The sequence below is a fragment of the Oryzias latipes genome, chromosome 12, assembly GCF_002234675.1.
Source record: "Oryzias latipes chromosome 12, ASM223467v1".
Classification (NCBI taxonomy): domain Eukaryota; kingdom Metazoa; phylum Chordata; class Actinopteri; order Beloniformes; family Adrianichthyidae; genus Oryzias; species Oryzias latipes.
The window spans coordinates 8,747,091-8,772,220 of NC_019870.2; the positions used below are offsets into that span (position 1 = coordinate 8,747,091).

At 37.9% G+C, this 25,130-nt stretch overlaps 2 protein-coding genes and 1 non-coding gene across 5 annotated transcripts; 2 read left to right on the plus strand and 1 right to left on the minus strand.

The window, feature by feature from the left end:
- Positions 1 to 930: 930 nt before the first annotated feature.
- On the minus strand, positions 931 to 14,084 carry st8sia5 (ST8 alpha-N-acetyl-neuraminide alpha-2,8-sialyltransferase 5). Of its 3 annotated transcripts, XM_020707380.2 has the most exons (9): positions 13,107 to 14,084; positions 9,386 to 9,493; positions 8,968 to 9,063; positions 6,771 to 6,863; positions 4,786 to 4,872; positions 4,486 to 4,630; positions 3,794 to 3,906; positions 2,940 to 3,032; positions 931 to 2,839 (listed from the first exon to the last, which is right to left on the minus strand). In XM_020707380.2, the coding sequence occupies exons 1-9, from the start codon at positions 13,256 to 13,258 to the stop codon at positions 2,377 to 2,379; spliced, it is 1,350 nt and encodes a 449-aa protein (XP_020563039.1). In that variant the 5' UTR covers positions 13,259 to 14,084; the 3' UTR covers positions 931 to 2,376.
- Positions 14,085 to 17,352: 3,268 nt separating this feature from the next.
- Positions 17,353 to 20,235, plus strand: rpl37 (ribosomal protein L37). The gene is made up of 4 exons (XM_004074566.4): positions 17,353 to 17,430; positions 18,246 to 18,381; positions 18,940 to 19,024; positions 20,031 to 20,235. The coding sequence occupies exons 1-4, from the start codon at positions 17,428 to 17,430 to the stop codon at positions 20,098 to 20,100; spliced, it is 294 nt and encodes a 97-aa protein (XP_004074614.1). The 5' UTR covers positions 17,353 to 17,427; the 3' UTR covers positions 20,101 to 20,235.
- Positions 19,845 to 19,924, plus strand: LOC111948396. Its single transcript, XR_002874388.1, has one exon. It is a non-coding gene; the product is annotated as a small nucleolar RNA SNORD72 (small nucleolar RNA).
- Positions 20,236 to 25,130: the final 4,895 nt, after the last annotated feature.

Consider the following 25,130-nt stretch of genomic DNA (forward strand, 5'->3'; position numbering starts at 1 on the left):
TTCTCCAGTGTTTCTGATTGCTGAATCTGTTTGTCTTTCTTAGGAAGCAGGAGTTCACAGTTATAGCCTCCCTCACATTCATCAAAGCTGTCGCAGTTCACAGAAAATATTCAAGACGTTTCATAAACGTTTAAAAAGTATTCATTGATTTTATGTATTCAGTGTATTCTCTGCTGCTCAAGTCCCACAGAATATTTCTCGAAACAATCAGACTTTGATGATATAATAAGAAAACACCCAAAAAAAGCAAGTTTAAACTTTAAGTTTGGAAAAATGCACACAAAGGCTTCCCATGTTTTTAGCTGGAATTCCAACCCAAACATGCCAAACCAGAAGCTGCACAATCAAATATAGCTTTGATTAGCAATAAACAAAAAATAGTTGTTGTCTTTTTTATTTTATAGTCCATGTGATTTGTGATTTGTTTTATATCTTGTGAACCTGAAATCCTTTTTTTTAATTCTCTGTCTAAAGTCAGAGGTTTTAAACAGCAACCAAATTTTAAAATTATATTTCAGATATGAATGCCTATTAGAAATAACTGTTTTATTTTTGTTTGTTTCAGATTTGTGTAAAACTGTGGGCATAAACAGGGCTTTTGTTGGTTTTTCTTTTGGTTTTTCGCTGGATCCACTCATCAATGCATAGATCAATTTTGGTCAATAAATCTCTTCCAACAGTAGATGTCTTGAGTTGAGAACTTCTAAAATGTGTAGCAAAAGAAAAAAAGCAATTAGTTAAAAAATAAAAGACACACAATAACATGCAAAGTTTTGCATACAAACTTTTATAAACACAATTGAAAAGGAAAATAGCAGTGTGTTTTTCTATTTAAGTGATTTCATGATCAACAAAATCCCTGGATTTATTTTTTTCGTCGTTGCAAACTAACACTTCCTCCCACACGAGCTGAAACACACAACAAAACCATTAAATGAGAAAATCCAAAAGAAGTTTATTAACAAACACAGCATCAATAAAAAGAAAGTTCAAGGGTCAGTAAAGAACCTTCCAGTTTGCAGACTGACGCTCTTCTTTTCCAGTTTTGTTTGGGTTTTAACGCCAGAGCCATGTCGTTGTGAAGTCATGATGTGTTGGTGCTAATGTGTGTCATGTATCTGCACACAGTGTGTAACATAAAGTATTCCTATTTAGCAAAGCAGCACTCATCTACAAAGAGGATTGTGAAGAAAATTGTGCAGAGGACTGGCAAAAAAGGGGGAATTTCACAAGTTCTTTAAATCATTTACAGCATACAAAAAGAGTAGAAATCGGAAATCTTTTCAAATAACTTATACATTTAGTGCAAACGGAAAGTTTACAGTTCAAAGTAAAGGTGACAGGATTTACAAAAGACTTGCAGTAGTTGTGAGTGATGCAGCAATCCTGGAAGGTCAGTCAACTGGGACAACAAACCAGTTTCTTATTCCTTAACTTCTGTAAATGCGTCGCTACAAGCTTAAATGTAAACATATTTCAGTGATATCTGAAGCAGGCACAGACAAGCCAAGTAGTAAGCAAAGTCATGCAGAGCATTACAAATGGAGCTCACAGGGGACAACTCTAATATGAGCAGAGAAGGGCGCTTCCAAATCTTCACAAAATTCTAATTCATGGACCATCTTGACCAACTAGTTTGATCCTGTTTGAAGAGAAGCAAAATTGTTTCGTAGCACATCGTAGAGAGGGGTTTAATACCTCATAAGGCAAAATGGCTTAAGACAAAAAATGGACAAGAAGCTGGGTCCCTGTGTTGCTTCACTTATTGGATGGCCTTAAACGTCCACTTTTGGTTGGATTTCTTACTTGGCTTCCATCAAAAACAATGACAAACCAAGGCAGGAACAACTATTTAATCATACAGTTTCTTCTTTTTTGTTGTTTTTACACAAACCGGATGAGAAAAGGTTTGAAAATAAGCCATTTCTGAGGTGTTTTAAAGTGGTCACCCTGTCATCTTGGTGAATTAGGAAAGAGTTTACGAAAGTAGACAAGTAGTTGTTGCAACTGTACATTGTGTATATTAGCTGAGTTTCAAGGTTCAGGCTTTGTTTCACACAAAACACGGAAAGCTGCCACACCGACAGAGTGTCCAAGAATAAGGGAGGAGGGTTGTGCGGTTGTGCATAAACGTCCAAGTAGAAAAACAACACTTCTGTACAGCAGAGCCACTGGATAACCTCACAGGAACGTCACTATGAAGAACACTTTCCACAATGAAACTATAGCATCCAATGGCTGGAGAGTCAGCGATAACCGTAGGCTTATGACAGTGATAAAGACAAGAGAAATATCTCAGGGTGCACCCCAAAAGATAACTCTAAAATCCTTTACTGCAGTAAGATAAAACATGTTTGATAAAAAATAAATGAGGGATCACATGCACTGATCTGTGTGCACGTTGATAATTCCACGTGTGTGCATGTGAATGAAGTTAAAGATTTCATGGGGCATAGCATGAAACCCGGGACGTGGCTTGACGTTGTCATAGTAGTGGTGAGTGATATAGACACCAGAGGGATTCATGGGAAATGCCCAGAAACCGTAGAGGTGGACCTCCTCGCAGATCTCCAGAGCAGCCGTCACCAGCATCAGACCACTGCTGAGCCGCTTTGCCCGGACGCCTTGCACCGCCCAGAACCGCTGCACGTTGAGCAGGTATTGTGGGTGAAAGAAGAACACGCTTCTCTGGGAGTCAAAGTCATCCAACATGTACTTGACTCGGAAAGACACGTCAGTGTTACGAGTGTTGTAGAAGGCAGGCAGCACCACGGAGGAGTTCTCGTAATTCTGCAGGACGTCATAAAACGGCCGGCGCCACTTCTCCAGCTTCTGAAATCTGCAGTCAAACATACAAGAAAAACAAGAGAAAGAGGAAAATGAGGAGGAAGCACACAAGACAGATTTGGCTCCTCCTTCAGGGCCCACAGTCACAGTACCTCTCAGTAATAATGCTTGGATTTATCGTCACCAGATCTGTTTTACTGCCGACATCGGTTGAGTATTTCTCTTTTATGGGGGGTATATTGCATCTGCAAAAAAAAGAAAAATGTGAACATACAAAGTTCTATTCATTTTGTTCAAAACTTCTACATTTATTTTCTACTAATGCTTTTTTTGTCTATGCAAGCAATAATTATTAGACAGAGGTGGTAGAAGTGCTACTTAAAGAAGCACTCCGATCATTTTTTAAAATATTTTTTAAGCGTTCCCAGTGGATGAATAATTATGTTTATCCTGTTTTTAGCCCAAATCTAAAAGCCTGTGTTGTTTTTTAGGACAAAGTTTCTTTTGAGCGGCAGTAGTTCATTAGAAATTTCCTCTGAGTTGTTGGTGTGGCCCCTTTTCCCATCACCCATTTGTTAATGTGCTCTCCTGCTAGCTTACAGCCCCTCACACTCCCACGCTAATATTAGTGCAACAAAAATGGCGAGCAACATTAGAGCTATCCAGACGTAAAGTATTGAGTCAGATGCCAGCTCAGACGTGGAAAAACAGACGATAATGGATCTATTTAGACCAATAGATCCATTAAATGTTGATGTATCCACAACAATTTAAATAAATATTACTCAGATATCCCATTTTTAGCTTAAATTTTTCTTAAAATCTGTCTTCCATCATAAGAAAAATGACACAAAAATATGTTAAAAACACAACTTTTATCAGAGTGGGTCTTCAGATATTAGATATTGCTCCAGATTTTCACATACATGTTAACATAAAGAAAGCAAACCGATGGTCACACTACAGATGTTTGTAAATATGGACACAACAAACCAATCCTTCATACCTGAAAACAAAATCGGCTGAGTCAATTTCCTTTCCACATTTGCTGTTTTTGATAATGCCGCCGTTTCCAATGACTGCACATTTCTTGAACTGTGACTTTGAATATGGCATGTCCTGGAGGAAACAGAAGGACGGGTCATTTAGACCAGTGTTTTTCAACCAGTGTGCCGCGGCACACTAGTGTGCCGTGGGAGATGGCAGAATCCGTTATCAGACTGTGGAACAAGTGAACAAAACAATGAAGCTCAGAGACGCGAGTCTTTCTGCCCTTTTTCTGCCGTATTCACACTACATCTCCCATGATGCATTGGCTTAAAGGGACAGCGCATACTGAGTCGACCTTGTGAAACGTCTTGAAACCACAACAAACAAACAGTTTCTAAATTTTCTAATTTAACTTTTATTTCATCTCTTAGAAAAAACAGCCGCCACTTCCTGCTTTTTCTGCCACAATTATCACAAAAATCCACGTGAGATTGCGGCGGGGGGGGGGGGGGGGGGGGGCTGTCGATCAATACAGACCATGAATTTCTGCTTTTTTGTTTTTTGGGATGCTGGTGTGCCGCGGGATTTTTGTCAAGGTTAAAGTGTGCCGTGGCTCAAAAAAGGTTGAAAAACACTGATTTAGACCAGTCACAAACTGAACAAAACAAAAGAAAAGAAAAGAACTGAAGCAAGAGGCCATGCACTCACATGTGGAAACATCTTAAAGACCTCATTGGTGATAGGAAGAATACCACTGGTGTCCACCTCGTATCTCAACTTGCTCCCTGCAGGAGTGTTTCTCTTGGTGGTGAACAGAAAGGACGGAGCGTTACAGCAGCGGGACAGAGACATCCTATGGGGAGGCCAGTAAATCACCCAGGTTAACTGAAAAGAACTGTTTTCATTTTCTCATACATTTTACTCTGCTGGCTCGATGTGTATTTGTGAAATTTAAAAGATTTGTAGAACAAACCCAGCTTGACATTTCAATTGTTTGGTGCCACTTACTTAAAGTTGCTGGTCTCCTCCTTGCTCTGCTCCCACTTGCATACCTGCAGGTTTCGCCATCTTTCAAACAGATCTGAAGTCTTCACCCTGATTGTGAGAAGAGAAACGTGTGGAGTGAGGAAAGCTGCATTTTCCAGCAAGATTCTCTTAAAAAATATAAAGTTCAAGAGGAATGATTTTGAAAAACATAAACTTGGAAGGTATGCTTTTTCAGTCTGCAGTGGCGATAGGCTATTGTTTTTAGATGTGGATGATTTGAACTCAAGTTCTTTATAAAGCATGTCTGTCTCTAAATTGACATTTTCTCAGAAAAAAAAACTGCAACCAAATTAGCTCCAGGATGGAGGATTGTGTTGCTATTTCACTCTTTGGCAGAATGAGAGCTGCCGTTCTCTGCATGAACTAAAGTGGCTTAAGGCCACTCAAAAATCCATCTGACCAGAAAGCCTGACAGCCCTTACAGAAAAGGTCGGTGGATAATGTTCTTCTTCATCCTCGTGAAGAAGCACTGTTCAGGCAGCTGTTACCCCATCTGACTCAACAGGAAGCACATTGTGTTGTACCAAGAATATTCTGTATCCCGTTTCACATGTTTTTTTTTCTAAAAAAAAACAAAAAAAAAACTAGACATTCAAAAAGTTTGTCATTTACTGTAGGCATATTTATTTTATCAAGAGTTATTTCAAGCACTGATTGCTACAATAAATATTTTAAATGCATAATTGTTATAGTCATAAACATTTCATTTTTTTCTTTTCTAGTCTTTTATTTTAACCTTGAGTCAAGGTTTTTCAGTTTGATGCATTTGTTCCCTTAACAGTTATCTGATCCTGGTTTTTCATCTGCAGAAACACCAGTTTCTTCTTGAAAAAGTGGTTAAAAACATTTATGCATGCAAGTTTTATCTTGTAAACCACAGAAAAAATCTTATGCCTCTGAGATCCCAGTTCAATGATTTTTATCACCATTGAAAACTTTCATTTTTGTTAATCCTCTTAATATTCTACTGCCTCAAATTCCTGGGGGGAAAAAACAACTAAGTAAAGACATTGGCAATTCAGAATCAGATTCTCAGATTTTTTTATTGTTGTTATGCAGTGCAAAACGAAATTATTTTCCAGCAGCTTTTTCAATAAATACCTTTACAAGTAAGAAAGACTGTACAGTAAAATAGGAATGATTATTGCACAAAAATTTAAATGAATATTTCTAACACATTATTCTCTTTCTTGTTCATTATGTTGAGTGAACAAGGAACTTTATTTTGAAATTTTTCGGGAAAGGTTACATGCAAGAGCAAAATAACTGTGATTGAATATTCAGTTATTAGGCACTCATCATCAGCGTGGACATATAATTTATGCTAACAGACGTTTTGTATTAACTCTCAAAATAAATCTCTAATGTCTACACATCTTTACGCAATCAATATGACTTTTTGAAACCACACTAAAGCCAGGATTTATGTTGGAAGTATGGATTCATGTAAGTTGAGTCTTACAGAGGAAGAACGAAAATACAAATTCTGCCTAATGGGGCCTGCTTCATTGTAAAAATCTGCACACTTTATTTTTTTAGCCTTGATTTCAGCCATTACCCTGTTTTTGTTGATAATAATCTTCATTTTACTCCTTGTTTGTGATCAGATGTTTTTCCCAATTGTGGTTTTACAATTTTAAAGTAGCAATAAGACAAAGATGGAAATATCACATGTATTACTAGCCTGTTAATGTTCAAAAAACAACTGACAATATTGCTGCAATAATTGTTTGAGGGGCAAATTAGGTTAATCATGAAAATGTGTTTTGTGAGATAACCTTACTGTTCTTATTTCCATGCATGTAAACACACACAAAAATTACTTAAAATTTCACAAAATACTTTTAAATTGAACACATTTCAATTACTTTTTCATTGCAAGAATCATAACAAATCTTTTGTGCTGACTCAAAATGTCCATGATGATGTCATGAATGATCACTCACATTGTCAGCACTTTAACATCCATAATCTCTTGTCTGAGTTCCCTGCATGTAGTTGAGTTGAATTCAAGTGATCGATCATAGGTTTCCAGGTACCTAAAGAAATCACCAAAAACCATCATTCTTTTCCTATTGCAGCTAACAGACAAAAATACAAATTTGACTACAAACTTTGCCAATAATCTGCAAAAACTACACAATGAAATAATGAAACAAGTCACTTAACTGGCGAATGTATGTTTGATTTTGCCTTTATGAAATTTTGTACAAAAGTACAGCATTGTGAGATGACAAAAGACAGAAGTGATGCAACTGATTGCTGAAGTAACAAACGGGAGAGGAGCGTACAGTTTTCTGGACACTTGCACTAGATTCTATGACATCTTAGTCTAAACCAAAGAGATCAACTAAATGAAGAAAAGTTTTCTCATATTTGTCATTATTTAACAGATTATGAAAACAATTGTCATGATTGTTTATTTAGGAAACTAACAAAAAATACTTTTAAGGTAAAAGAAATAGATTTAGTTTATTCAGGTTTGAAAAATAAATGTAAAAAATGAGTTTTTGCATTAACCTATACACTAGACTTTCATGTAATTTTAACGTCATCTATGTCTAGATTTTTTAAATGAACAAGTGATTTTACAATCAAATGAAATAAGCCTTATAATAACAATTTGTAGGCTCAAGGATAAGTGAAAAGGTTTTTTTTTGCTGTGTTAATAATCTGTCATCAATCTGCGTTGATGATTCGTTGCATGCAGTTGTGTTAAACCTGTTTTTTTTGGCTAAAGTTGTTTTATTTCTTCAAAAGAAAGGATATTAGGTTGGTCAACATTAATCAACTTAAATTCTTTTGATTGGAATGTTATCAATTTTGCTTCTAGATGTTTTATTCTTTAATTTTGTTGTCATTTTTTATTTTCTGGTTTAGCTTAAAGGCCAGAAGGATTTGTGCTACAGGCTTTTGTCTTTTTCTGCTTGCATTCTTCTATTTGCCTGATCATGATTAAAAATAACTTTAACTGTGATGTTGTTTTTTTATATTAGTGTATCATTGATATTATAGTTTATTAAATTTAGCATCAGTATTTTTTTTGGTTTGAGCCCTCCACAGCTCATTTTCTATTTTGCTGTCTGTCATGAGTAAAGCTTGTGAGACTTGGCAGCAGACAATATTTGTTAGTTGTTGAATAAAAGACGTTTTTATTGTCTTTTTCGACATATTTACTCATATTTGGCATTTGAAAGGTGAGTAAAAAGTCAAAGATGAGCTGACCTGTGAAAGAAAATGAGGTGAGAGTTTTCCAAATAAAAGGAAAAAGATGAATGGAACTAGCGTCACAATGCAAAGTTGCATCAAATGAACGAGATGCTGGGATGGGATGGTTCAAATAAAGAAGGTGAAACTGGTTGTCTACATCCACCTGATGATGCAGTGTATTTCTGAGGTTATACTGACAGGACCGCGGGTACGAAATCTGAAACTTCGCTTTGGAGTTTTTCATTCTGGTTTTAGCTAAGATGATGAAACCTTTGCAAGTGTTCTAAAAGCAAGAAAATAAAATAATTCACTTTGTGAGATGAATTCCATCTCTTATGGCTTTTTTTGGGTTGGATGTGCAATGCTGGTGAAAATAACCCCAATCCAGCATTTGACCACAGATGCAGATATCTGTTACTCAGTGGCATGAAGACATTTTTAGGAAGGGAAGAAATGGGGAAATAAATCATGTTCCTGTTTGTTTGTAACAGGGGAACAAGGTGGAGGAGGAGGGAACAAATCCAGATTGTATGGAGAGAATCAATGTAGATGTGAGAAGGGGAGATAGCAGGAGCAGAGAGGACGTGTCAACATGTACATGGCATACACACAGAGCTGTGCAGAAGACATGAGACACAGGTTGAGGAGGACAAGGAGTTTTAAGATGGGTGCTGGATGGGACATTGAGGTACAAGGAGAAGCCAGTACATCAACAGGAGGCCGTGGTTCAACCAGCTTCTGAAGGAGGGGGGTGGGGTTTGGGGTTCTGGACGTGGTGGAGAGGATCAGACAACATGCAGAGCAAATCAGAAGTGCAGCAACCGCACCACCTAAAAATCATGACTTGATTCCTTTCAGACTAATGATGAAAAGAAAGAGGCATTCTGGGGGGGGTTGGTGAAAATTACTAAAAGTGCCTTCAAACCCGCCTACCTTTGAGAGCGTTTTTTTTTCTTCTTAATCTCAGCTAGGCAGGGTTTGACTATTACGGAGACCTGTGAATGTGGCTGAAATGTCTGACGGAAACATCTGTCAACATGCAGACAAGTTAAGTTAGAGTTAAATGTGTGATGTTATCCTGTCGCACCAGCACTCCTGCTAACTTCCTGCACCTGCAGATTTCAAAAGAAGTACAGAAGAAAAACGTAAATGTCCTGCTGCTTGTCTTCTCTCAACTGAGATTCACAGGCGTAAACCAGCCCACTCATGCTGGGCTGGGTTGTCACTCGAAAAGATTTGAAATCCATCTTCTCTTCTTCTCTCCCACACACACACACACACAAAGAGGCACACACAGACATGCACACACTGTCTTTTCTCAGAGATGAAGTCAGTCAGGCTGTGAAGGTACCTTTTCCTTCCATATCTGGCAGGCCTCAGAGATCCGCCATCGGAGAAACTAACGGGGCCGGTCCAATTTCCTGCCTCGTCCCCTTTGAGTCGGCTAAACTGTTGCGAACTAGTAAGAAAATCAGTCAGTTTATTTGGGATTTGTTGCTTTATTCGTCACATACATGAGAAAAAGTCCCTTATGTTCAGTCATGAATCATAAATTTCATGCACACACACTTGCACTTGCACATTAGGGGAACAATCGTCTTCCAAATCTGACCCCGGTTTAAAGGATTTCCACCATCAAAAGAATGATCCAGGCAGTCGCGCTTTGCAGTTTTGGCTCAGAGGAGCATAAGACATGAAGGGGAAACTATTAAAGTCACTGTAATTTAAGGGAGGAACTCTAATTGGTGCCAGTTTGCAGCAAGAGCCAACATATTGGCCAGAAATAAAGCAGCCGTCATGAAACTGCCAATTTGGAACATTTTGAAGCCACTGCCTGAGCCAAACATCGTTTAGCCTGCAGCTGATAAAACATTGAGTCCTTCACGACAAGATTATTTCAGTTGCAGGGTGTATTTAATGTCAGTTAATCAACCCTAACAGTTCATTTATTCAAAAATGGATGCATGCGCAGCCTGAATCATTCAGCTAGTTTGGGTTTTTGGGTTTTACAACAGATTTATCATCAGATTTACTTGTTGATTTCCCAGGCCTGTTAAAATATTCATGTTCTGCTTATCTGAAGTTGGCTGTATGATAAAACTTCCTCCGTAATCAGGCTGATATTCATGCAGGTATTCATATGTGAGTCATTCCAGTAAAAGCTCTGTAGGTGCATTGCTCATTTCACCAGGGAAGAGTGACACCAAAAGAGCCCCTCTGGCTGCACTTAGAGAGTGAACATTTATCACAGAGGACTTGTGTCAATACCCATCTGCAGGCGCATTAACTTCTCTGAGTGCCTCTTCAGCATCTCCACAACACCCTGCAAGCATTGGTAGAGAGGAATTCTATGAAACCAAAAAGATATTGGGAGATACAGGGATGTGTGCCTCGAACACACATTAAAGGTTTGTCTCACCGAAACCATTTAGTCACCACAACCTAATGTAGACACTGTTCATCATCACAGGTCTACTGAAGGCTTACTTTACGCATTTATCACCTATGCTTGCTTTATCCAAAGGTCACGGGAGGTGGGGGGGGGGCAGTCTGTCCCCTCCCAGCAAGACCATTAGTTCCTGCAGACTCAATTAAGAGAGGGACTCAATAAGTAATCCCAGCATTAAGACAAATACGTCTATCTACATCTATCTATCTATCTATCTATCTATCTATCTATCTATCTATCTATCTATCTATCTATCTATCTATCTATCTATCTATCTATCTATCTATCTATCTATCTATCTATCTATCTATCTATCTATCTATCTATCTATCTATCTATCTATCTATCTATCTACATCTATCTATCTATCTATCTATCTATCTATCTATCTATCTATCTATCTATCTATCTATCTATGTATCTATCTATCTATCTATCAATCTATCTATCTATCTATCTATCTATCTATCTATCTATCTATCTATCTATCTATCTATCTATCTATCTATCTATCTATCTATTTATCTATCTATCTATCTATCTATCTATCTATCTATCTATCTATCTATCTATCTATCTATCTATCTATCTATCTATCTATCTATCTATCTATCTATCTATCTATCTAGGCACTTCGGAGTATTGACCCAGAAGAAATAAAATTGAATTAAAAAAAAAAACACTGAACTCTTGAGCGTAATCTCAGTTTTTCACATAAACATCCCTGAAGCCCCGTAGTTTGCTGTTGTCCTCATATCCTGCAGCTAAAAAAAACACTAAAACACAACAATCAAACCCAGAGAGCTGCTCAGAGTCAAATCAAGCTCCCTCACATCAGGAAGAGACACATCTTTAGCAGATTTTTGAATAACTTTGTAGATCAAGAAGCTGTTTGACATGTTTTACCAAACCTGGGACCTGAACTTTACATCTATGTTGCACATTTACTTTAATAAAAATCTGAAAAAACAGACATACTCTTATTTGAACAACCAGTCACTTTCTGATGCATTTTTGAGGGTTTCATTTCTAAAGGACGGAAAGTAAAAATTCCCTTGTTTCAAGAATAATTATCATCATTTTGTCTTGCAAGAAATATAATCTTTTTAAGAAAACTTTACAGCAAAATAATCTTAGTTTAAGAAAATGTGTTTTAGTGACTACAATTTTTCTTTTAAAAAAAGAATTATTGGTGGAAACTGTTTTTCATAACCCATTGGCAGATTTGTTATTGCTTATTAAAGAATTTTTTCAAGTGATAAAATGTTTTTACTTGTTTCTAGAGGGGGTGTTTTTGCTGTGCACCTGCTCCATAATCTGTTCACAATGCAAAGTGATAGTGTTGGAGCTCAGTGGGATGAATAAAAAATATGTACCCAATTTTGGGGGGATTTAAATTTGATGTAAAGGTGATCCTCAAACACTTTCAGGTCATTTGTCTTTTTCATTTTCCTGCAATAATGTAAACATGGGTGTGGTCTGGCCCTATTAGTCACTTTAAACTGAGATTTAAGGCACCTGCTGTTTGTCCCCCCTCTTCTTGTTTCCACACACTCGCATGCAAACATATGCCATCACTCCCTTCCTGTCTCTCCCTGTTTCCTCCCTCTGTGCAGACAATATAGCAAAATGGCCGCTCTATAGGGCCCACTGGCTCCCGTTGAGTAGCTCATTTCCCACCGCTTCTCCGAGACTGAGGGGAGCTTGAGGAAACTGGGCCAAAGGCAGAGAGAGGTGTGTCGGGTCCCGGATTCATGCGAATCTCAGCGTGAGTCTGGATGCCATGAATCCAGTTTCATCAGACCAGCCCTGCAGAATAGCAGGGATGTGGGAGGACGGCGGTGAGGAACTCTTAGATTGTAGCACATGTATGTTTGCCATGAAGTAAGCATACATGTGCAGTTTCTTTTGTAAGTATTTGGACGTGAGGGATAGATTTAGACTCTTTTGTCTTGTTTTGCAGTGATTTGGGGGGGTTTGTCATATGTTCAAGCCACCTAAAGCAAAGAACCCTGCCTCTCAGCATCTGCTCCTCTCATTGAATCTGATCCAGAGCACATTTAAAAGCTGAGCTCATGCAGAGAGACAGTTGCAGGGCTTTTCATAAAACATGGCTCTGCGGCCGGAGATAAATTATTTTAAAAATGCCGGACCCAAAAGAAATACACATCATCTTGAGCATGTTGCTATCTGCAATCATCATGGGCTCCAGTAGCATTCATTGTGACAACCTGATGCCTCTGTAAGATGTAGGCTTTGACCAGTTAAGAAAGCTGAAAAAGAAAAAGAATAAATAAAGATCTTTGAGAAAACAAAGGGAAGTCATTACCATACTCAGCAGGAGCTGTGTATGGTATGAACCACGAAGCTTAGTTTTCAGAAAAGACCAAAAAAAAAAAGAGGAAAAATTAATCCAATATGGAATCAGCTTATATGCCGCTGGGAAAAAAAGATGGATGGTTAATTGTTGTTGCTCATTTCAGTCTCTCTTTTTTTAGACAGTAGTAGGGCACTACGCCCATTTAAGATGAGCATTTTCTGGCTATAAAAGCATGAATATTGATGAATGTTATCCTCACATGATCAAAGGCCTCCTGATCAATAGGATACAATCAGGTCTTACCTCTTGATGTAGTTCTTTCCATAGAGGATCTGCTGCAAAAGGGTGACAAGTCCAAATGCGCAAATAAACATGAAACATAAAGATCTGCTGCCAAGTATGTCTTTACCCGACGACGGGTCTGAGTATCCCATTCTTCTGCGCATCCAGGGCATCTGACGGCGACACCCTCTGAGGTGTCTCTCTGCGCTGCATTCAGGACCAGGATCTCAGGTGCCTCAGAGCCGCTGAGCTGGGCATTCTGCTTCTTCCTGGGTTACTTTGTGGCTCTCTCAGCGCGTAAACGGTATTTGTGGTTGGATGGTGCGCATCGCAATTTAGCTCCAGCTGGGATCAATTTTTAGAAAGCGTCGCCTGTTTTTCCGCGCAGAGATGTATTTTTGGGGCAGGATAAAAAATATATAAAAAAAAAAAAAAACGGTCCTTGATGCGCGCGTTGCAGCCGCTCGATGAAAGATGGTGCAAATCAGCGCGCCGACATGCTTCGAGGCGATAACAAATCCCTCAATGTTAGATCAGACACAGATGGGGGGGAAAACTGGATGGATTGGATAAACACGAAGCCCGTAACGCCTCATCCACAATCTGAGCAAAAGTGACGTGACTGAGATGAAAAAGGAGGAGGATGCGCCTTTTTTCAGTCACGGCAGCCGGGGGCGCGCCGCATTCTCCTCCCGCGCTCCTTACTCAGCCAAAACCCAAGGTCACGCTCTGCTGTTCAAGGATCCACATCACCGGAGGACAGCCGCCGCTCGTGCGTTTGTTTGCGCCCTTTGTTTGTCGCTGGTTCCCGTTTGCGTGCTGACAGAAGGAGTTAAAACCTTCACTGCGCCCATTATGCAGTGACTTCTATACGACAAAGCAATCTGGTCTATTTATGGCACCCATGGGGGATGATTTATTACAGAAACACGTGCTCTTTCTTTGGAGGGGGGCGAGAATCGTGTGTATGTGTTTAGATTAATGAATTGACAAATCTTTTTAACATAAATCTGGCTCAGAATACCAAATGTCCCTTAAACCCTGTGCATGAACAATCAAAGCCTGATAATTGGATTTATCAGATTACCAAGTAGTCATGTGTGTGATCTGTCATCCTTTACAAGAAGTTCTTTCATTTTAAGAAATCAGATTATTAACTACTCCTATACCTTTCCTCATAATTCTAAGTTCCTCAATATGTATTTTTAAATCAAAACAATAATAATAATAATAATAATATTATTATTATTATTATTAATAATAATAATAATAATAATAATAATAATAATAATAATGCAACTATGGTATAGGTTTTTAAAAAATAGAAATGTATCAGAGAAACTTTGGAGTCACATAAATAAAGTGAATGAAAAACCAGCATGTAGATTTAAAAAACAGATATTTAAAAACTGCTGAAGCTATATTTACGTGGGGACAAGGCTTGGAGCTTATTGGCTACATGATTCCCAAAGAGTTCTGTTTTCAAATTTTCAATTTTCCTTTTTTTTTTTTACATTGTTTTTCGAAATTTACCATCTGGCTTTTTATTCACTTTCAAGCAAACTTGAAAATGTACTGCATCAATTGACAATGTTGTTATTGCAATAATAATCTGATTGTTTCCCATCATCAGATTTGCTATGTACACAGGCTTGTGTGAAATTTGTTTGTGTTGCACCTTTGGCTGCAAAACCAAATTTTGAATCAAACACAATGGAAGTCAAACTATCAAATATGTTTAATGTTTGTTTGGTGTTAAAAAAAAATCTAATTTGTTTTCTGAAAAAAACTGAAAATGTTTGTTTTGTTAAAATGGACAGAAAGTTACATTATAATCTCAGTAGCCATTCAACCAGCACAACATGAAAAGAAGTTCCCTTGTTTGGTGTTTGAAGTTTAAATGGTCACTAATCCGCAGGTTTCCTCTTAGTTTTAGAACAATGCAGAGGAAACAGTTTCAAGATCTGAAAAAGCCTGCACATCTTCACAAGTTTTAAAGTCCTTGTGTCAGAAGTCAGAACTCTGTCTCCCCCTCTGGTCACCGGTGGGAGCTGTCCCCAGAGTTCTTGCCATACTACAACTCCCAGCAATCCAAGCGCACACTTCCTGGATGCCGCACACCTGACTCTCTCTCATTCATCAACCAGATCAACCACCAAGTATTGTTTGTGCCACTCTGCCTTCTTTAACAACCTTTGTATTTGGATTTGATCTTCTGTCTCCTGACCCTGTTTCTGACTCTGTTGGCCTGCCACCTGGCCCAACTCTCGCCTGGATTTTTACTACCCCGTCTCTCCTCTGATGATCTCATGCATGGCTGCTATTGATTCCTGCCTGCATGCCCCTGATTTAGCTTTGTGGACTTTTAGCTGAGCTAATAAACCTCCAGCATTTGGAACCAGCCTCTGCCTGTTCCTGTGACACCTTGATTTGCATGTACGTCCACTGAATCCAGACTGCTGTTTGCCTTCAACTTTTGGTTACAAGGTCTTGTTTCCTATCATCTTTATTTCCCTCCAGTCAGTTAACACTCCCTGTTTTTGTATGACTTTTATTAGATCTGTTTACATACAACTATAATGAGAATGCCATGCACAATGGACCTCAAGCCAAATACATATTACACTAACAGAAAAATGGGTTGTTGTTCATTACAAGCTACATTTAATTTTTTGTTCTTTTCTTTTTGTGCCTGAAGAAATATTTAAAAAAAAGATGCAACAACTCATTTTGGAACAGAGCTAAGCCTCTGCTCTCCATCATCTCAGCAAAATATTACCAAAAACTAACAGCTTCTGGCAAAACTGTGAGATTTTATACAAACAGCTGTGATGCTTTCTCTTTCTCTTGTCACAAATGAAAGAAATTGAATTGTTGTTTTATGGTTGCTCATATATAAGCTTAAAAAACACACACATTTTTAAGAATATCCCATATTTGTGAGATCCAGTACTGTTTGGAAGAACAAGCAAATATCATGCAATACCTCTTCACTATATAATGTCACTAAATTAGGTTTTGTTTGATTGAGGAAATATGAAGGGAAGTGACACACTTGACTACAAAAACATGTACAGTATTTTAAAACTAGAAAGTTAAAAACAATAAAAAATGTAAAACTTCTGCATGGATTTCAACACATACTTTAAAATGTATTTTCATTTTTTTTATGTGTGAAAAACTTCCAGATCATGTTACTATTTCAAATTCTACATCTGGAAATGTTGGATAATCTATTGTTTAAGCTCTTTTTTGTATTTCTGCTGGTAGGTTGACAAGAATTTTGGTATGTAGACACACAGTTAATACATCAACCTAAATAAGAGTTTTGTTTCATGTCTTGCATAAAAAGTGTCAAATTTGAAAACTGCTCCGCTTAGAGATGAACAATACAAAAAGTAACCTCTAGGTGTCAAAAATGTTACAAATATGTAAGAGGTTGACTGCACCAAAAGACTGGAAGACGTTGAACACTTGCAAAGGACTAAGATATGTGTCTTGTCCCCGAAATTGTAGAAGTTTACATCAATAGGTGTTTTATTTCATACAAAGGGCAAGTTTGATGGTTTTGTGGTTGTAATGCTTTTTATAAATATTATACTTTTCATTTATAAAGGTCCAAATGCGTTTTTGTTGTGTCTTTCATATTATAGCACTTAAGTGACTTTACAAGTACGTACAAAAACAATACAAGACCAGTTTAAAGTAGCAATCAACACTTAAGAAATAATTGCGTAGTTGTCCTACAGAGTTAAGACACTTTTGATGCTGTTTCTTTTAGAAACTAGAACAAGTTTTTTAAAGGCAAGTGTCAAATAAACACATGTTAAATAACATATTTGTTACAGAAATATTGAGAAAGTCCTTCTTTTTAGCCATTGCCAGAAATTTCAAATGTATTTTTAAAAGAAATGACAAGCAAAGAATAGTAAATACATTTCTGTGAGTTTCCACTTTTGCTACATTTGTTCATTTTCATCGATGGTTTTGAAACATAAAAGACAAAACAGATTTAAAATGAGCGTAAAAAACTGTTAATTGCTAAAGCCGTTGACCAAAAGAGCAAAAGCATGAGTGAAACAACTCAAAAGCTATTTGAACAAGACAAAATATAATTTGTTTTAAATGTGTTTAAAATTCCCATATTTCAGGGAACTAACCCTTTAGCCAAATTAATTTGATTAGCAGATTTTTATTTATTTATTTTGTCTACTAGCCTTTTTAAACCAATTTATTAAATTTACTTCAGGGGAACATTTTGTGTGTTACACAGGAATCGGAACGGATTTGATGGTGCGCTGCACCTTCTTCCGGTCTCTTTTCCCACGGCCTCTGGAGGAAAATGGTGAGTTGTAATGCTCACACCCAGATATCTTTCACCATCCTACGTCTGCTATGTTTCTAATTCACCATCTGTGTTTATTCTTATCTCAAATTAGCATGGATTCTGTTATGTGACAATATTTTTCATATTTGTCTTAATTTCAACGATCTAGCTCTTGTTTATGTCGCGTTTCGACTACAACTTTGCCCTGACCGTCGACTTAATGTATAAACTGTATCAACGCTGTCACAATTAGTAAGATTTTTCATTTACTTATTTGTCACAATATTATTCATAGCACATAGAAACCACTATAATGTGCTCTAGGATGAAAACGTGAGTTGTAAAAAAAAAATGCTAACTAGCTTAGCCGCTGAGTAACGTGATGTGACTTTTTCTAACGAAGAACTGGATGAATGAAATCTTCAGCATTTTGCGCAATTTCCACGTTCATAAGCCCTAAGTGAGATTTTGTTTTAGTGTGTCTTGCTGTTGTCTTTGCTGCCGTTGGCTAAATAATGTATACCATTTCAACATTGTTGCGTTTCCACCTTTGCATTGACTTAAATGATGCTCTGGGTTTCCTTAGGGTCTACAGGCTTGTTACTTGAAAAGAACGGATAGTAATTATATGAGATGTTCTCTGAAACCCGTTTACTTTTCATTGTTAGGCTTAGGTGATGTTCTAAACACCATATTGAAAAAAAGTGTCGGATTTATAAACCTGCAGTCACCCTGAAAGTTTTGGTAGTGTAGTTGTGATTAGATGTATTATTCTTAATCTGAGGTTGTCCTTGTATTTTTGTTTTAATGCTTAAATAAAAACTTGTCTGCAGACGAAGGGGACATCCTCATTCGGAAAACGCAGGAACAAGACGCACACTCTGTGCCGTCGTTGTGGAGCCAAAGCTTATCACCTGCAGAAATCAACCTGCGGGAAGTGTGGTTATCCTCAGAAGCGCAAGAGAAAGTGTAAGTTTATTTAAAAATATATGCTGGTTCCAAGGAGGCCTTACAGTGGAGTTATAAATAATTCTAAAAGCCTTTTAGGCAACTTGACTTGTTGCCTTGTTTCTTTTGTATCTAGTTTTCTCCAACTAAAAAAAAAGCCACTGTCCCAGCTGAATAGGATTAAGAGTTTCTTGCCATTTGCACATGTAAAATATGTATATATGGAATTTTTGGGCATTTTAGATTGGTGTATTTTGAAGGTATCCAGGTTTTAAGGACATGAAAATGCAGGGTCTTGACCTTTTGCCAGATTCTTTCTCTCCAAATCTGCTTTTTAAATTTAAATACATCACAATTTAATTTTGATTGTTTACATTTTAATGTTGTTTATCGTGGGTTAATAGTTAAGAAACTGTGTTCCAATGTTTTAGATTTAATAGGTGAATCTTGAAACACTGATGTTTGAATGTACGCTCACTTTTTTTATTAACTGTTACTGTCATCCAGACTAACTGCAATATTTATGTTAAATCTGCATCTGATAAACTAGTCTAATTCAGAAGCATATTTGTTTTGCAGACAACTGGAGCGCCAAGGCCAAGAGGAGGAACACCACTGGGACTGGCCGCCTGAGGCACCTGAAGGTCGTCTATCGTAGATTCAGGTGAGGCTGACATGGAAACAAACAAGTAATAAAGCAAAAATCCTAAGGGTGCCAGATTCCCTATTTCTCATTTGTGCTTTTTTTGTATTTACATTTTAATTATTGTGTTTGGGTTTATTTTCAAACCAAAAATATTGGGAATGTCTGTGATTCTTGACCTTTCAGATGTCTTGAACCTGAAGCTAAAAAATACAATATTTTAGAAGCTATTTTCCTTCTTATTGTTGAAATAGACAGTCTTTAAATTAAGAATATAGTATTTTTAAATATGCAGATGTAAATGTACTTAGATATGAATAAAAGATGTGAGTGACATCCAATTAGTCGATGAATATTTTTTGTGAAGTTAATCTAAATGCATAAAGCATCAAGTTTAGGCTCAAGAAATCATTTTCTGACAAAAATAGTAAATTGTTTTCCTTTCTAAGAAAAAAACGTTATATCTAAACGGAATGTAATATAAGCCAAATTCCTCCGTATCTTTTCTGCTGTTTTTTGTCTGTTTTTGTTTATGATTGTGTAATTTTTTTTAGAGAAATGTTTTGGTATTCAGGCAGTTATTGATGTTTTGTTGTGTTTGGAGATCATGTGCACAGATGCATCTGTATAAACGATGTCAGCTGTTTACAAGTTGTTTAATGCCATGACAGCAGTTTTGAAAGAATCGGGTTAGTTTGATTCTGCATTTTGCTGGGAGAAGACACATTCATGTGTAAACTAAAGGCCCGCAGGAGCATGACTGAGTCTAGACAGTTGTATAGATTTGAATCCTTTTTGTGCTAAAGTTCAAGGAAAATTCAAAGCAAAAACAAAAACAAACAGCTCACCAATGATGCCAATTTAAATGTCTGAACCAATGAATTCATCGTGATTCAACTTTTATTTACTCTGAGGTGAGCTGCTTTGACTCATTAGGGTTGACTGTTGTAACCCTTTTGCTGCCAATTTGTTTCTGGTTTTCATTTATTTTGATGCTTGATCATTCTTTTTATGTTGTTTTTTCCAGAAATGGTTTCCGTGAGGGCACCACCCCCAAACCCAGGCGTGCTGCAGTGGCTGCCTCCAGCTCATCCTAAAGGACACGTTTTTGCTTAAATAAAGTCATGTGAAAACAGGAGTTTTAGCTTTTTCTATTGAAACTTCATACAATGATGAGAAAATGAGCCTCTAATGGGATCAATGCCTTCTTGTAATAAATAACTTTATGATCACTTCTGCCTGTTTAACCCGTAAATGCTTAAATGACGCTCCGACATACTGAGAATGACATTTTATGTGGTCAATGTCATTCTGGTGCAGAGAAAAGCAGCTTTTCAGATCGACTTTGCACTAATATCAAACATTAATGTAAAGTGTTGCAGAGCAGCACAACGCCATTCTCTGCCACAGAATCGGCTTATTTGCATCGTAAGCACCAGACTGCTCTTCAGAGTTGATGTTAATTGCGTCTGAACACTTAGATCAGTGATGAAAGTCTTCCGGGAATTCCCGGAAATCCGGGTTTTTGAGCAAACCGAACGTACTTTCCGGGAAATAAAGACCTGATCTCTACGGACAAATTGCTTTCCGGATCAAAAAATGGTCTGAAATCAGCTAATTTTAGCTTTATTTTCTATATTTCTCCGCAGATCGCTTCCTCTATGGTCGTGGCCATCTCTCGTCTTCCCGGCCTAATTGACCAATGACGGGACGTTTTAGTTGCTTTCGGATGCGTCGACGGGTCTGATTGGCTCTGTCTGCACCACGTGGTCAGCGTGACTCGCTTCCCTAGAGACCAAAACTGGCGGACCCACGCTAAACTTTCACAAACATCTGAAGAGTTTGCGATCAAATTTGTGTTAAAATAATGGCAGGCATTGTCATTATTGAGCGTGGTCACGACCTCAGTTGTGAGAAGACGATAAAAAACAAATTGAAGTGGTCTTGGCTGGAAAAAAAAGATTTTTAAGGTAGTGTAGGTCAAATACTTTTTTGTGTAAAATAATCTCAAAACCACATTTTGAAATAATTTCAATTTTAGTTTTGAGTTTCAGTTTTTATTTTGAATACATTTCTCTATCTAATTTATTTGTATTTACTAATTACCATGATTTAGTTCAGTATAGTTGACATTAATTATAAGTATTTGATGGTTTGGACCCACACTCCCTTAAAAAATAATGTTTACAATGTTTAGTTTAGTTTGTATGTTTGTTTTGATATTTCCCAGATTACTTAGTATTGCTGTTAAAGAATTGATGTATTATGTTATAGAATTATAGTTTAAAGCAGATCCCATATTTTGATGTAGTTATAGTTTGAGAAAACAGTGCAAGTGGATGTTGTACATCAGTCATTTCTAAAGCAGAAATAATGTATAAATAACTGAGGTATTTTCATAGAATATCATAGTTACTGGTGTTCTTTTTGCCATTTGGGGCTTTGATGTTACTATATTTTAGCAATTGTATGTTTTGCAGCTTTAAGGAAAAGCGTAGATTGTAGGATTGTGTTACTTTGAGCAATTTTCCAAATTCTTTTTTAGGACCAGCAAGTCCTTAATGGAGAGTCAAACTAGGGGTTTGAATGACAAATCATGATGCTCCAATTAGTCTTAGTTTCTTGATAAAGAAGTGAATAACTAGTTGCCAGAATGCACCAGAATGCATCTAAGACCACGTATTTTTCCAAAATTTCGCTCTGTGCCCGCCATATCGCTCAAAGAAAAGTTCAGGGATTTTTTCCTTGCCTGACTTTCATCACTGTTAGATAAACCTTTGGATGTCAAGGACATTCTTAAGCTGCGTTCGACACAATTCGTGCTGCAAGTTTGCGTGTCCGCCTCTTACGCTGGCGGTGAATTCTTTACTCGCCGCCTGTCCAAAATTGTGTTCTTGAGCCTGACCCTGCGTGTGGGAGGAGCTTCCAGCTAATGTTTTTATCTGGATCGATACATGGAGCGGTGTTGTTTCTCTCATTTACAATGCATGGAAGACACAGGTGGTGTTGAGAGATCAGGTTTGTTTATTCTACATTTTTTCATTGGCGTCGCAATAAATTAAAAAAAATATTACTAAGAGACCAAAAAAATATTACTAAGAGACCATCACCCGTCTGAGCTCGTCTACATGCTGCCTTGATGTGTTACCCACTAGATTTCTAAAGTCTGTCCTGAACAGTGTGTTGCCATCAATTACTCAAATAGTTAACATGTCTCTTCAATATGGAATATTTCCAGAGGCCTTAAAAACTGCAGTCATTAAACCTCTCCTGAAGAAAAGCGGTCTTGATCCCACTGTACTGAATAATTACAGACCTATCTCTAATCTGCCATTTTTAGGAAAAGTCCTTGAAAAAGTTGTCTACCAACAGCTCACTGATTTTCTCTTATTAAACAACTCATTTGATGTTTTCCAGTCAGGTTTTAGACCCCATCATAGCACAGAAACTGCTCTTATCAAGGTAACCAATGACATCCGCCTGAACACTGATGATGGCAAAGTCACTGTCTTAATCCTGCTAGACCTGAGTGCTGCCTTTGATACTGTTGATCATGGGATCCTTTTGCACAGACTCCAAGACTGGGTTGGCATCTCTGGATCTGCCCTAAGTTGGCTCAAGTCTTATCTAGAAGACAGGAAATATTTTGTTGAAATTGGGAGTTGTGTCTCAGACTACATGGCCTTGACTTGTGGTGTGCCCCAGGGATCAATCCTGGGACCCCTTCTGTTCAACCTCTACATGCTGCCACTAGGGCAGTTAATACGCAGTAATAACATATCTTATCACAACTATGCAGATGATACTCAGATCTATGTGTCACTGACAACAGGTGAATATGGGCCGGTGGATTCACTCAGCCACTGCCTCCAACAGATCAGTGCGTGGATGCAGAACAACTTTCTCCAGCTAAACTCAAACAAGACCGAAGTTATTATTTTTGGCCCACAGAAACAAAGAGAAAGTCTCAGCAGCTACCTTCATTCTCTGTCTCTTAAACCCTCAAATCAAGTCAGAAATCTAGGGGTAATCATGGACTCTGACCTGAACTTTAACAGCCATATCAAGTCAGTAACATCAGCGGCATTTTACCATCTGAAAAAAAAATCCAAAATCAAAAACATAATCTCAAAGCGAGACCTGGAGATACTTATCCATGCATTTGTCTCCAGCAGGTTAGACTACTGTAACGGCCTGCTCACCGGCCTCTCCAAACGAGCTGTAAAACAGCTTCAGTACATCCAGAATGCTGCTGCTCGAGTCCTGACCAGAACCAGGAAGTATGATCACATTAGTCCTGTGCTCAGGTCTCTGCACTGGCTCCCTGTACCTCAAAGAATAGACTTCAAAGCAGCTCTGCTTGTGTACAAGTCTCTCCATGGCCGAGCACCAAAGTACATCTCTGACATGTTAGTGCCATATGAACCATCTCGTACTCTGAGGACCTCAGGGGCCGGCCTCCTGTTGATGCCCAGAGTCAGAACTAAACAAGGGGAATCAGCGTTTCAATATTGTGCAGCTAAAATCTGGAACAGCCTCCCTGAAGTCGTAAGACAGGCCTCTTCTGTGTTCATGTTCAAATCTAGACTTAAAACATTTCTGTTTAGCCGTGTATATGACTGAAAGGTCCTATCTGCACTTTTCTTTCCTTTCCTTCCTTTATTTTTAAATCTGTTTTCAATTTTTTTTTTTTTTTTCTTTTAAAGTAAATTTTATGTTGATTATTTCTATGATGTATTGTGATGTTAATGCATTCTTCTGTTTTGTGAAGCACCTTGAATTACTTTGTGTATGAATTGTGCTATACAAATAAACTTGCCTTGCCTTGCCTTGCCTAAGTTCAGGAGGCCTGAGCAGACTCTGGTGTAGCTGCCTGCGCCCAAAATTATCCGGGACCGTCTCCTAAAAACCCTGTCGCCCTGAAAGGGTACAGCAGGTTAAGAAAATGAATGGAAGTTCAGAAGAACTATGGGTGGATGTTCCACTATATTGGGTGTGTTTACTAGCCGCTCTCACTGCTTGTCAGTGAAAACATCACATGCCCAAAGTTGACTCCCTGATTGCTTGATGCTACGCAGCGACCTACCCAGAGTTCAGATTGTTTTTACTCTGGTCCGCCGCCCAAAAATGTTTCTAAAACAATAAAGGTTAAAACTGAATGATCTGACTGAAGCTTTTGGAAAAAACTGTGACTGTTATGGGTTTTGGGAAAATCTATCGCATTTTAATGGTTCCTGCATTAAAATCTAGTGAAAAAGTCAATCTGGAGATATTCTATGAAGGATGAAGATAAACTTTACCGTCAAAAGTTAACAGAATCTGAAAGCTAAAAAAAAGTTGGATGTCCAGTACAGACGATCCGTGAAGATTTTGGTTGACATCAAACCGTCTTTGGCCTGGAAAAGGTTGGAAATCACTAGTATTGAAAATACAGGTGAATGTTTCATGATGAAGCTCTGAGGTGGTCCCATTGTTTCAAAGCACTGAGAAGAAAAGGTTAAAGCTGGAATTGTAACTCCTCCTTTTTCACACAAACAAACAACACAAGAACATCAGAGTGTAACACAAATGCAGCTCTTCGAGCTTTTGTCTATAATTGCAAACACATTTTTTTCCAATTGCTGTAATTACTGAGTGCAGCTTGGAAAGATTTAGAAATGAATCCTCCTGAGTACTGACTGAGCTGTTTCCACATTATTCTTATATTCATGCAACCTTTGCTGAAAAAAAAGACCCCTGTATCAATCCAGTGCTCCCAGACCACAGGTTGAGGACGCCTCATCCTCCATAGTTTCATGGCAACACTCCAGTTTTTATGTCATTGTGAAACACGCCATATGTATGCGTGGCTTCACAGCATCTCCGTGAACAAAACACGACTAAATATTTATGAAGCAAGGCTTTGCAGACGATGACTGAAAGGGAAGCTTTGTTTATAAATCAGTCGGAAGCTGGAATTTTATGACCGCAGCTGGGAAAGGCAGGATGAAGCAATGAAGAGGATGGTGACTGTGCTTCATGGAGGTAAGACATTCCCCTATTAGGGGATTCTATATAAAATGCCTCCAAACAGATGCAGCAGGATCACTTAGTATCCAGACTTCTGTTTTCACATTTAGCTCCCAAA